The sequence below is a fragment of the Ranitomeya variabilis genome, chromosome 4, assembly GCF_051348905.1.
Source record: "Ranitomeya variabilis isolate aRanVar5 chromosome 4, aRanVar5.hap1, whole genome shotgun sequence".
Lineage (NCBI taxonomy): Eukaryota > Metazoa > Chordata > Amphibia > Anura > Dendrobatidae > Ranitomeya > Ranitomeya variabilis.
In genome coordinates, this window is record NC_135235.1 from 548,635,973 (window position 1) to 548,649,942 (window position 13,970).

Genomic DNA, 13,970 nt, shown 5'->3' on the forward strand with positions numbered 1-13,970 from the left:
ACGGTAATTTCACATGTAGAATAGTCACATCGGGAGTGTATCATAGTGTATCACTGCGCCGCTGTAAGAGAGTTCACCGGAGTTCGTGCTGTCACTTGCGGCAACGCTGCTTGAGAGAATTCTCGCAGTGGTGCCATAAGTGAGAGCTCAAACTCCGGTCAACTCTCAGTGTATCGCCGGAGGCCGTGTAGAGCAGTCACATCTCCCGATCGTCGTGGGACACTCATTATTAAATGGACTACGGCGGACGGAGTATTTATGTTGGTTTATTTTATTTTTGATGCAGGAGATCAAGGGATTCAGGGATTATGCGATGCAGTAAGTATTGTTAATTAAGATTAATATAGGACTTTATTGTTGCTGTGTGTTTATTGACCATATAACTATAGGATTAGTAGTGGGTAGGTGTCTTATAGACGCTTCTCCATTACTAATCCATGGGCTTGATGTCACCTGACAATACAAAGGTGACATCAACCCCACAAATATTACCCCACCGCTACATTCCACCGCTACAGGGCAAGTGGGAAGAGCGAGGCTAAGTGCAAGAAATGGCGCATCTATAAGATGCGCCATTTCTGGGACAGCTGAGAGCTGATGTTTTTATCCTAGGTGGGTGCCAATATCCATGGCCCCTTCCCAAGCTATTAATATCAGCCCGCAGCTGTCTGCCTAGTCTTTGCTGGTTCGATTTTATAGGGGGACCCCCATGTAAATTTTTTTCTTGGGTTCCCCTGTAAACTAGACCGTAAAGGCTAAGCAAACATCTGTGAGCTGATATTAATAGCCTGGGGACCTTTTTGACTATTGGCTCCTTCCCAGAATATTAACCTCAGCCGTCGGCTTTCCCTCTGCTGGTTAAGAAAATTCCGCGGAAGCCCAAGCAATTTTTTTTTAGGGTATGTTCCCACGGTCAGGAACCAGCAGCGCTTTGGACGCAGCCCATGTCCGCTCCGTCCAAAGCGCTGCCGGCTTTTGAACGCATGTGATTCTGCATGTGCTCATTGAACCGTTCGGAATCACCGCCCAATACATTGTGTGGGGACGTTTATCTTGCGGAGACTGAGCGTCTCCGCAATATAAATTGACATGCTGCGGTCTGGAAAGACGCGCCAAATGTCCGTCGCTGCGGGTGCCGTTGCACGCGTAGTGGAGATGGGATTTCTTCAAATCCCATCCACTATGCTGTAACATCTGGCCACTGCGGATTGGACGCTGCGTATGTACGCAGCATCCAACCCGCAGCGTTTACTGACCGTGGGAACATACCCTTTATAAAGTTTTTGAAAATGAAACAGATATTGCATGTGTGTGTGTCTTTATTTAACTCTTCATGTACCTTTTTATTAATGATGGCACCTAGCTGACATGTAATGATATTGTGGTCTTCAATGGAGAATGTAAAAGAAGAGGTTGGACTAGGAAATGATATCACAATTATTTTTTTTTTTTGTGAAATAATATATCTTTATTTAGCTTACAAAATCGCATACAAATCCGCATAAACAATCTGCCTAAAAAACGCTTCAAATCTGCTTGGATTTTCAACTGCGTTTTGTGCCAAGAGAGGAAGAATCCACGCAGATTTTTACAACAGCAAATCTGCAACATGCGCACATACCCTTAGTTTCAAGTGAAGTCGGTAAATGTGTGTCAAGTCTGACTCCTGTTTTAAAAAATATATATTATCTGTTATTAATATTGCATAATTAAAGGGAACCTGTCATATGAAAAAAATGCTATTAATTTGCAGATGTGGGGTTAATCTGCAGGTTAAATAGCATCCTGAACCTGCCCGGCACTTCGATCTCTGCTGCTTGGAGGAAATTAACTTTATTTTTCCTGGCAGTGTTTGGAAATTAGTCACCACTCTGTGAATAGTGGTGACAATCGCACATCACTAGACTGCTGTCAGTCAGTGCCGGGGGCGCGTTTACAGCTGCTGCGCCGTATACACAGCGGCGATTGAACCAGTTCTTCCGCCACCCGCCGTGACTGAAACCCTAACACTACCTGGAGGGGAATAAATTTAATTTCCTCCCGGCAGCATGTGTCTAACTGCTGGCGTCAGGCAGGTTCAGAACGCTGTTAACCTACAGATTCTCTTTAATTTATTATTTTCTTAGGAATTTTGAACAGGTTAAAAAGTTTAATAATAGAAATATTTTTCAAGCTCTGCAATCTGATACACCCATGAAAAAAAACACCTCAGTGAGGGTGCTCTAGTGATGGAAAATAATTTAGCAACTCTCCTTTGTTTTATGTTAAATCTAAGAAGCCTCATTATATACATGATGATGAGAAAAAGCCATGTGTCACAATTTTATTACATTACATTTGTTGATACTATTGGCCATCTGTAGCGGAGTCAAAGTCAGAACTTTGGCTTACCAACTCCACAGTTCTGTTTTATTTTTACTTGCATTGTATTATTGTAATGTCTATGATATAAAATAGTTCATATATCGCCTTCTAGTGTAAATAATTTTTTGAAGCCTACAGTAGTTTTATTTCTTTGTAGAAAAATATTGTGCTATTATAATGTAATTATATTGATTTATTTGTCTGATTCAGACAGAATCTCTTCTTATGAAACATTATCCTGAAAAAAAGGTTTCCAGTACAAACAATGCTTCAGTCCCAAGGTTGAGTTCTAAGCCCTCAAGAGTTGATCGTTTGATTGTGGATCAGTTACGCGAACAAGCCAAAGTAAGTCCTGTACTGCCTCCCTGTCGCTAGATGGTCTGTGATGTATATTGCTTGATTCTAAATGATCACAGTTAATTTTCATGTGTATGTGAAGAAGCCCTCTCTGAACCTGTTCTCTCTCCACACATTTAAGAAGCTGATACTGTAGCGAATGTCAGCTTAGTCCTCACATTCTGGTGAAATAAATGGGAAAACAGCTATCTCTGGTTCCAGGTGTTCAACCTCTTAGTTGTTGTAATCAGTAACGACCACATCATCTAATGAGTTTGGCTGAGGGGGTTACCTCTTCTAGCCCATGTCACTCCTGTAGTGCATTTTGGGAGATGCCAATATGTGTTCATGGCAACAAAGGGCCTAACAAAGGCCCACTTGTCTACCATAGCCATTAGGAGCCTAATAGGCTGCTCATCAGTCATTACTAACAGGCATAATACATTGTTGTACTTAAAGATGCACTCCCATCTAAATTTTTTTAATTAAATGTGAGTATATATTCATGTAGTGTGAGTGTGGTAATATACTCACCTATCGCTGCTGTCTTTGGGATCCAGTGCGTGCTGCTCCTTTTCTGAGTGACACTAACCCTCTGCAGTCTCTGGGTCAGACTGCTCTCTGCGTGACCCGGAAGTGGTATTTACATTGTAAGTTATGGAGCATCAGAACCAAGCTCTATAGACTTACATAGTAAGGCCAGTGTCACACAGTCACCGTTTCTCTCATGCGAGAGGATTGCAGCACAGGTTCAGCAAAATTAATTTCCCCATCTTCTCTATTTGTCTCTGTTCTCATACATCGGACGTACCATAAACTTGTATAGGTGCGTGTGGTCCAATCATCAGATGCACTTGCAGCATGCAAATCGGCATGTGAAAAAAATTGCAGATCTGCACTGCCGCCTTAGTATAACATTGGACCAACTGCTATCTGATAAACTGTATATAAATAAGATGCGGCCGCACTCACCGGTCTCTCAAACAGGTTACTTTATTGTGCAAGAATTCTTCACGGCTCAGGGGTGTTACATAAGAAGAGGTGCAGGCGGAACGACGGCCGTTTCGCGCCCGTATGAACCCGTTGAAGCGCCATACGGGTGCGAAACGGCCGTCGTTCCGCCTGCACCTCTTCTTATGTAACACCCCCGAGCCGTGAAGAATTCTTGCACAATAAAGTAACCTGTTTGAGAGACCGGTGAGTGCGGCCGCATCTTATTTATATAGTCGTCAGTGGATTTCTATTCACGGCCACAGCACCCGACGTCAGCGGACCAGCTGGAGCGCATTCAGCCAGGAGGCTCACATTAAACCGGACCAGTGGTGCAGGTACCTGTCTTTTCTATTTTCATACAATGCTATCTGATAAAGCATAGCTCTGAGCCGTGTTATACACTCATGTGAGCTAGGTTTTAACTCCTTCACGACCTATGACCTATATATATGTCATTGGTCGTGTCCATGCAGGCTCCGGCTCTGAGCACGCATGTTTTCCGATACGTATCAGCTGTTTCATCATTTGGAATGTGCCGCTAACAGCCACAGGTGCAATTGCAAGCCACCCGCAGTTGTTAACATGTGAAATACCGCTGTCAATCTCTCGGCAGCAGCATTTATCATGGGCGCGCAGGAAGTGCGTCACTAATCCCGCCCAGCGGTGCCCATGTCACATGACCGCAGGGCGCCGATGGGTTGGCATGACATTCCCGGGTCTGCAGGAGACCCCTGTGGTTGTCATTGCCGATCTGCTCTAAGCACCGCTCTGTGGCCGGCCCTCATTGCAGATGATCATTTTAGCTACACAAAGCAGGGCTGCAACCCCATTCAAAATAAAATAATAAAAAATACACATATTTGGTATCTCCGCATTCAGAAATGCCCGATCTATCAAAATATTAAAAATCTTAATCTGATCAGTAAACAGCGTAACAAGAAAAAAAAATGCTAAAATTACTTTTTTTGATCGCCGCAACATTGCAATAATAGGCGATCAAACCATCATATCTACCCTGAAGTAGTATCAATAAAAACATCAGGGGACGCTCAAAAATTAGGCCATCACCCAGCCCCAGATCGCAAAAAAATGGAGACGCCACGGGTGTCGGAAAATGTAGCTGTGTGTGTGGGTGTGTGTGTGTGTGTGTGTGTGTGTGTGTGTGTGTGTGTGTGTGTGTGTGCAAACTTTGGATATTTTTTTTACACCACTTAAAGGGAACCTGTCAGCAGGATTGTGCACAGTAACCTATAGATAGTGTCAGGTCAGCGACGTTATACTGATTAAAATGATTCCTTGGTTGATGAAATCTGTCTTGTGGTTGTTTAAGCTTTATTTTCAGTTTTAGTGAGGGCCTGTGTGGGGGGGGCTTGATGTATATAGAGGTTGTTCTGTCTTCATACACGTTGATACGGTGTGTGATCCGACATACGGCATAAACCACTTCTGTCTCCCAAATAAGCAGACTGTTCTCTGTAGTCTAACTTGTTTATTGGTAAACATGAGCACGGTAAAACTATAAGAATACAAATGATTTGGGTAAGTATTGGGCAAATAACAGCACAACTGATACTTATAACTAGCAGGGAAAGCATACAGGATGATGCAACTTCTACATGTAACTACATACAGTAACTCACAGATAATAGATTTCCCAGGTACTAGTTGCTATACAGTAATCACATTCTGTAGAACACTATATTGCAAGAACAGGGATAACAATCTTACCGGATAAACTTAACCAGGGTGGCAAGTAAGTGAGGTAGTTCCAACACAGCAGATTAACACGAGTGTCCAGGGAAATACACAGAGAGAAAATGGGGAATTTCCCTATCCCATGATACCTTGGTGCAACCCAGAATGCAACACTCTAATTATTACTGAAAAAACACAGGTAATAAATTTAACCACCACTGGGTGGTGCTATAACACAGCAAAACCCAAAACACTAATAGTAGTGAAACTTTAATGTTTGAAACGAACCCCTGTCCTTCATTAGAAAGGGCAGAACACTCCCTGCTTGGCATCAACCGATGCCACCTACAGGTTCTTTTGGCGAAAACAGTAAGACAGGTTCCGCTACTGGTCTGAGGAATAGTTTACTCTCCCCGGACTTGCCTATTTTGACCTCGACCTTACGCACCTTCCCATCTTTGCTTGGGAATATTTTATTGATGAGGCCTAGTGGTCACTCATTACGGTGAGACTGGCTTTCTTTCATGAGAACGACATCACCGGTTTTGATGTTTGGTCTGTCGGTCTGCCACTTCTTCCTTGGTTGTAAGGTGGAGAGGTACTGCTTCCTCCATCTGTCCCAAAAGGTATTGGAGAGACTTTGGACTTGTCTCCATTGCTGTCTGTAAAGGTCCTTGTTGCTGAAATCTCCAGGTGGAGCGCTGAGGACGCTGGCTTTCTGAGTAAGCAACATGGCAGGAGTGAGAATGGTCGGATCTCCAGAGTCACTAGAAAGTGAAGTCAATGGTCTAGCATTAATGATGGCCGAAACTTCTGCCAAGAATGTGGTCAAACTTTCATGTGTGAGTCTTGCACTACCTGCTTGCAAGAAAATGGAGTCAAGGATTCTGCGTGCTATTCCTATCATCCTCTCCCAAGCACCTCCCATGTGAGAAGAGTGTGGAAGATTGAAAGTCCAGGTACATCCCTGCTCACTCAAGTATCTTTCCACACTGGTGGTGTCTAGGTTGGAAGGAATTTGAAGTTCTTTCACTGCTCCTACAAAGTTGGTACCTCTATCTGAGCGTATGTGCTTCACGGGGCCTCTGATGGCGATGAAACGTCAGAGTGCATTTATAAACCCTGAAGTGTCCATGGACTCAATTACTTCGATGTGGACTGCTCTGATGGACATACAGGTGAACAGAACCGCCCAGCGTTTGGCGTTGGCTTGGACTCTTCTAGTGTGCCGTGCAACTACAGACCACGGCCTGAATACGTCCAGTCCGACGTTGGTAAAAGGAGGTTCTGTACTAAGTCTGTCCGATGGGAGATTGGCCATCTTCGGCTTTTGAGTCCCGCCACGGAGTTTGCGACAAATCACGCAATTGTAAATGAGTTTACTCACGCATCGCTTTGCTCCGACTATCCATAGTCCAGCAGTTCGTAGATTTCCTTCGGTAAACAGTCGGCCCTGATGTTTCACCAAGATGTGGTGGTGTTGCACAAGCAGGGTCGTGACATGATGATGTCCGGGAATTATTATAGGGTGTTTCTCCCCAAATTCCACTTCAGCTTCTTGAAGACGACCTCCAATTCTTAACAGCCCATCCTGGTCAATGACTAGATCAAGCTTCTTCAAGACACTATCTCTAGAAACAGGTTGGCCTTTATTGAGGTTATCTAATTCTTTGGCATAACATTCACTTTGTATGGTGCGAATTATAACGTTCTTGGCATTTTCCATGTTTGGAACGGTAAAGGCAAGCTTGCAGTGATGCCAACCCTTGCAAGGTTTCTGAATGGCGGGTGATGTTGACTTATAGGACCGGGCCACATAAATCAAACAAACGAAGGCACAAACAAGCGAGTTCCAAGTTGAGAACTTGTTGAAATGGTGGGATTTGAGGTGATTGTCTTTAGTCACCGTATGTAGAACGGATACCTGAGGGCGGATTTCCTCATCTGCCTCTGGATCTACCAGTTCAAAGATGTTTGACTCGTCCATGTATGGCGTCGAACGGTATAAGAATGTAGGGCCAGTAAACCAGGTAGTGTCCTTAGGGTGTCTTGCTTCCACGGATCTGGTTGCGTGGTCCGCAGGATTGTGGTTTGTGGACACATAGTGCCACTGTTTAGGTTCGGTGGATCTCCTGATCCTTAGCACCCGATTGCTGACATAGACGTAGAAGCGACGAGTTTCATTGCCAATGTACCCCAACACTACCTTGCTGTCTGTGTAGAACTCGACTTCCTTGACCTCCAGGTCCATCTCTGTCGAGATCAGCTCAGCTAACTCTACTGCTAGCACAGCTGCACAGAGTTCCAGTCTGGGTACTGTGTGTTCACGGAGTGGGGCCAGTTTTGTCCGGCTCATAACAAGCCTTACGTGGCATTGTTCATTGATGTCGGTAGTTTTCAAATACGCCACTGCTGCAATTGCTTTGGTTGAAGCATCGCAGAAGATACAAAGCCTTTGCATCTTGATTTCTGTTGATGGCACAGAAGCATATGGTCGTGCCACGTAGAGACTTGACACGGCTTCTAAAGAGTTCTTCCATCTCACCCACAAGTCTCTTTTCTCGCTGGGAAGCGGATCATCCCAATCGGACGTCTCTTGGGTGAAGTCTCTCAACATCATTTTACCTTGGATAGTTACAGGGGTTACAAATCCCAGAGGATCGTACAAGCTGTTTACAACGGACAGGACGCCTCTACGCGTGAAGGGTTTCTCTTCTTCGCTGATCTGGAAGGTGAATGCATCCTTTTTCAAATCCCAGAGTAAACCCAGGCTCCGCTGCATGGGAAGGGAGTCCGTGCTTAAATCCAAGTCTTTTAAATCGGTTGAGTAATCTTGAGAGGGAAAGGCTGCCATTAGTTTTTGGCTGTTGGAAGCAATTTTGTGCAACCTCAAATTGGATGAAGCGAGCATTTCTTGTGCCCTTTTCAGGAGACTGACTGCCGACTCCTCTGTGGGTGTGGATTTCAGGCAATCATCTACGTAGAAATCCTTTTCTACAAACAATCTTACATCCGATCCATACTTTGCTTCACCCTCTCTGGCTGAATGTCTGAGGCCATAGATAGCGACAGCAGGGGAGGGGCTGTTCCCAAAGATGTGTACCTTCATACGATATTCCACGATGTCCTTGTAGGGGTCATTATCTCGGTACCAGAAAAACCTCAAGTAGTTTCTGTGTTCTTCTTTAACAAGGAAGCAGTGAAACATCTGTTGTATGTCGGCCATAAATGCTACTGCATCTTTGCGGAAACCAAGAAGTACTCCCAGAAGTCTGTTGTTGAGGTCTGGACAAGACAGAAAGACGTCATTTAGAGAAACACCTTCGTATCTGGCACTTGAGTCAAATACCACTCTTATCTGACCTGGTTTCTTCAGATGATACACGCCGAAAATAGGTAAGTACCAACATTCCTCGGAATCTTGGAGTACAGGTGCGATTTCCGCGTGGCCACTCTGGAATATTCTCTCCATGAAGGTAAAGAAGTGTTCTCTTGTTTCTGGTGCCTTCTGCAGTTTGCGTGTAAGGGAGACAAATCGACTGTAGACAAGTTCTCTGTTGTTGGGTAAGCGTTGCCTCTGTGGTTTGAATGGTAAAGGTGCGACACAACTTTTTGATCCATCTCTTACTATCTCTCGCTCCATGATGTCCATGAACAGTCTGTCCTCTATGGACGTTGCTACCTGGTTGTCTTCTCTTGTCCTGTGGAAAACTGTGCACCCTATATGATCTTGCTCACCATCGCATGCATGGTCTCCACAGGAAGGATCAGCTAACGGACAAGGTGGAGGGGTGTGGTGTGGTAATTCTTTAATCAGGAAACTGCTCTTGCATGGCTGGAAGAGAGACGGACGTCCATTCTCGAGGGTACTGGTGAGCATGCTGTTGACTGATGTCGGCCTGTGTGCTCCACCCAAACAGACGTCTCCCACAATGACCCATCCTAGGTCAAGTTTCTGAGCATATGGGGCGTTTTGTGGGCCGTTAATCTGTCCTCTAGCCTTGTGGGCCCGTAGTATGTCTCTTCCGAGGAGTAAGACGATAGGAGCTCCTTGGTCAAGCTCTGGTATCCGGTGAGCTATACGTTTCAAGTGGGTATGATGAGCTGCTACCTCTGGTGTAGGTATCTCAGACCTGTTGTCGGGAATCTGGTTGCACTCCAGTATTGATGGCAAGGATAAGCAGGTTTGACCGTCTATAGACTCTACTTTGAATCCGGTCGCTTTTCTCCCCGCCGTCTCGACAGTACCTGCACATGTCTTCAAGGAGTACGGAGAGCCGGGACCAGCAATGTTGAAGGTGTCGAAGAGAAAGGACTTAGCTAGAGACCTGTTGCTCTGATCGTCCAAGATTGCATATACCTTCATTGCCTTATCCCGTTGGCTCGCTGGGAATACTCTTGACAAGACAGATCTTCGAGCAGGATCTTCCTGCTACGAGTTCCTTGCAGATCTCTGTACACTGAGAAGTGACCACTGGGGTGTCCATGTCAGTATCCATCTGTTTTTCGGCAGACTCTTCTACTCGCGACGATACCCCTGAGGGTGGTCCAGGATGTAAGGCTGTGTTGTGCTCCACACTACTACATTCTGTGCATTTCACATTGGTTTCACAGTTCTTGGCGAAGTGTGAGGTCGTCACGCAGCATCTGAAGCATATCTTGTTTTCCTTTAGGAAACTCTTATGGTCTTCTAGAGACTTTTCCCTGAAGGCTCTACATTTTAGTAGAGGATGAGGTTTCTTGTGTAGGGGGCAGTGTTTGCTGAGATCCTGCGGTTTGTCCTCTTCTGGAGGGGACTTACTTGTCCTGTAAGGAAAACCTGTGGAGATAACATTAGTTTTGTGTACTGCCACTGGTGTTTTACTGGGTTTTACACCAGAGGCAGTGGTACATGACATAGTGAAATCGAAACTGGGGTCATTTCTAACTTTAGCTTGCTGAGCAACAAAGTCTACAAACACCCTGAAAGGAGGAAATGGTACCTTATGAGCCTGTTTGTAACGGGACCCGTGACTGACCCACTTTTCTTGTAAGTTGTAAGGGAGCTTTTGGACAATCGGGTTGACACCTCTGGCGGTGTCCAGGAATGCCAACCCCGGTAGGTCACCTTCTGCCTGAGCAGCATGTACCTCCTTTAACAAGTCGCTCAGTTCCCTGAGCTTTTGATAACCCTTATTTGCTATCTTGGGGAAATCATCAATTCTTTTATACAAAGCGTTTTCTATAGCTTCTTTTGACCCATAACATTCTTTGAGTCTCTCCCACACCATGCGAAGTCCTGTGTGTGGGTACTTTATGTTAATGTTCCTGATTCTTTTGGCGTGTTCAGCTGACTCGCTCCCAAGCCACTTAACCAGTAGATCTAACTCTTCACTACTGGAAAGATGCAAGTCTCTGATGGCATTCTGGAAAGAGGCTCGCCATGCTCTGTAGCTTTCAGCTCGATCAGTGAACTTTACAAGTCCCTTGGTCACCAGCTCCCGGCTGGTAAAGAACCTTGCAAAGTTCATAGTGGCTGAGTCAGTGCCAACGTGAGCTGGTGTGCTGTTGTCATGCGGTGTGTGTGGTGCATCCTCATACCTGGTAGGAGCTTCTGGCCTAGGAAAGTCTGTATAAAACCGTTCCGAAGCGAAGGGTGTCCCTGTCAGTCTGGGAGGAGGCCGTACCTTCTGTTCTGTAAGACGGCAGTGGTGGTCGATGTCGTTTCGCAGTATACCTTCCTGCTTCCAGTTCGGTGTTTGGAGGAAAGAGCTCTGGTAATCTGTATAGGCTGGTTGGTGTAACGGATCAGAGTTGTCTTCTATTCTGGGATGTTGGTGGACGTATTCTGAGACGCGTTGAGCAGGGTCCTGACGATCAAGGTCTGGTCCACGTACGTCGCTGTCACGCTCAGATTCAGGAAACTCCACGGCTTCTAAGAACTCAGCTTTGGCTATTGCGGCTGCTGCTTCTTTTTCAGCAGAAAGCCTTTCTAAGGTTGCTCGCAGGCGTGCTGTATCTGCGTCTCTATCGGCTTGCAGGCGGGCTCTTTCTGCTTCTTGCTCTGCTTGCAGGCGGGCTCTTTCAGTTTCTTGGCGGGCTCTTTCTGCTTCTTGGTCTGCTTGTCTTAACTTTAACTGCATCTCTTGTGCAGCGAAGGAGGATCTTACTTTCGCCGCCTCAGCTTCTGCACGGGCGAGGGTGACAGACCTTTTCGAGGAAGACTTGCTAGAGCGGCTTGTTTGGGACCTCGTCCCAAGTGAAGATGCTCGACTTGCAGACATTTTGTGTCCGTTTGCAGGCTGTAGGACGTCTCAGAGCGGGTAGGAATGACTTCAGCGTGGACTGAGACGTGTCGTGCTTGGTGGGCTGCACTCTCGGTACTTGTGACTGTATGGCGGCCGCTGCGGTATCTGCAGGCAGTGCGGTATGGTACAAGCGGCTCCGTAAGAGTTATTTGCTATCGCTGGCGTCTAGCCTCCTTTACTGTCATCGCCGGCGTCTAGCTTCCGTTTTACTGTTCTGTCTTCATACACGTTGATACGGTGTGTGATCTGACATACGGCATAAGCCACTTCTGTCTCCCAAATAAGCAGACTGTTCTCTGTAGTCTAACTTGTTTATTGGTAAACATGAGCGCGGTAAAACTATAAGAATACAAATGATTTGGGTAAGTATTGGGCAAATAACAGCACAACTTATACTTATAACTAGCAGGGAAAGCATACAGGATGATGCAACTTCTACATGTAACTACATACAGTAACTCACAGATAATAGATTTCCCAGGTACTAGTTGCTATACAGTAATCACATTCTGTAGAACACTATATTGGAAGAACAGGGATAACAATCTTACTGGATAAACTTAACCAAGGTGGCAAGTAAGTGAGGTAGTTCCAACACAGCAGATTAACTCGAGTGTCCAGGGAAATACACAGAGAGAAAATGGGGAATTTCCCTATCCCATGATACCTTGGTGCAACCCAGAATGCAACACTCTAATTATTACTGAAAAAACACAGGTAATAAATTTAATCACCACTGGGTGGTGCTATAACACAGCAAAACCCAAAACACTAATAGTAGTGAAACTTTAATGCTTGAAACGAACCCCTGTCCTTCATTAGAAAGGGCAGAACAGAGGTGATCCGATAGCTGCTACTGCGCAGGTTCAGCGGCGCCATCTTGGAAGAAGAAATTGTTTTTTCTTCTCTAGAAAGATGGTGCTGCTGGCGTGTAGGCAGTAGCAGCTATCGGATCACCTCTATATTCAGTGATAGCTGCTACTGCGCAGGCGCGGCGGGTGCCATTTTCAAATGGATTTTTTTTTATATTAGTATATCCTTAACCATAATAGTTATATACACAGTACATATGTGATTATGCTGCAGTGCAGGTGCCGCTGCTGCCTGCCTGCAGAATGTTTTTTTTTTATATCAGCATGTATATACACACATGGTCAAAATTGTTGATACTCACCCACAACGGTCACAGAAATAACTTGAATCTGACAAAAGTAATAATAAATAAAAAATCTATGAAAATTAACAAATGAAAGTCAGACATTGCTTTTCAACCATGCTTCCACAGAATTAAAAAAATAAATAAAACTCATGAAATAGACCTGGACAGAAATGATGGTACCCTTAACTTACCGTATTTTTTGGACTATAAGATGCACTTTTTCCCCAAAAATTTTGGGGGGAAATGGGGGTGTGTCTTAAAATGCGGATATACCTTATCGGAGTGCTGCTGCGGGTGTCCCTGTGGCGGTGCTGCGCTGTGTCCCTGTGGCGATGCTGCGCTGTGTCCTGGTGGCAGTGCTGCGCTGTTTCCACAGTGGCTGTGCAGTGCTACTCTGTGTCCCCGTTCCTGCGGGGGGCTCTGCTGACATTTTGTGAAAGGCCAGAGCCCCCCTGCAAGTTCTTCCATGGTTCTCATCTCCCGAGATCTTGGCACTGAGATCTCGATCAGCACATGCGCCGCCTCCCGGCGGCCATTTTTCCAGAGTCCGCCGCTGCACAGGAAACCTTGGAAGAAGTTGCTGGGGACTCTGGCCTTTCACAAAATGTCGGCAGAGCCCCCCGCAGCAGCGGGGACACAGCGCAGCATCAGGGACGCGGCACTGCCGCCGTGGACACAGAGCAGCACCGCCACTGGGGACACAGAGCAGCACCGTCACCGGGACACAGCACCGCCACTGGGACACCCGCAGCGGCGTGCTGCATTTTGGAACACCCACTCATCCCAGCCTGCGGCAACGCTCCACTCTTGCCTCCTCCACCAGGGACCCCGCTTCACCGCAGCCACCACCATGGATTATAAAAAGCACTACCATTTTATTTTTAAAAAAGTTTTTTCCTCTTTTTCTCTTCAAAATTTGGGGTGCGTCTTATAATCCGGAGCGTCTTATAAAGCGAAAAATATGGTAATATTTTGTTGCACAACCTTTTGAGGCAATCACTGCAATCAAAACGATTCCTGTAACTGTCAATGAGACTTCTACACCTCTCGACAGGTATTTTGGCCCACTCCTCAAGAGCAAACTGCTCCAGTTGTCTCGTGTTTGAAGGTTGCCTTTGCCAGACGGCATGTTTCAG

The 13,970-nt window shown here is 45.7% G+C and overlaps 1 protein-coding gene across 5 annotated transcripts in view; it reads left to right on the forward strand.

Moving 5' to 3' along the window:
* Positions 1-13,970, forward strand: part of MEIOC (meiosis specific with coiled-coil domain) — a 224,250-nt gene that overhangs the window by 183,556 nt on the left and 26,724 nt on the right. For all 5 annotated transcript variants that reach the window (XM_077252612.1, XM_077252611.1, XM_077252615.1 and 2 more), the window contains one exon: positions 2,575-2,709. In XM_077252612.1, coding sequence (XP_077108727.1) covers positions 2,575-2,709 — 135 coding nt within the window. The remainder of the gene's footprint in view (positions 1-2,574; positions 2,710-13,970) is intronic.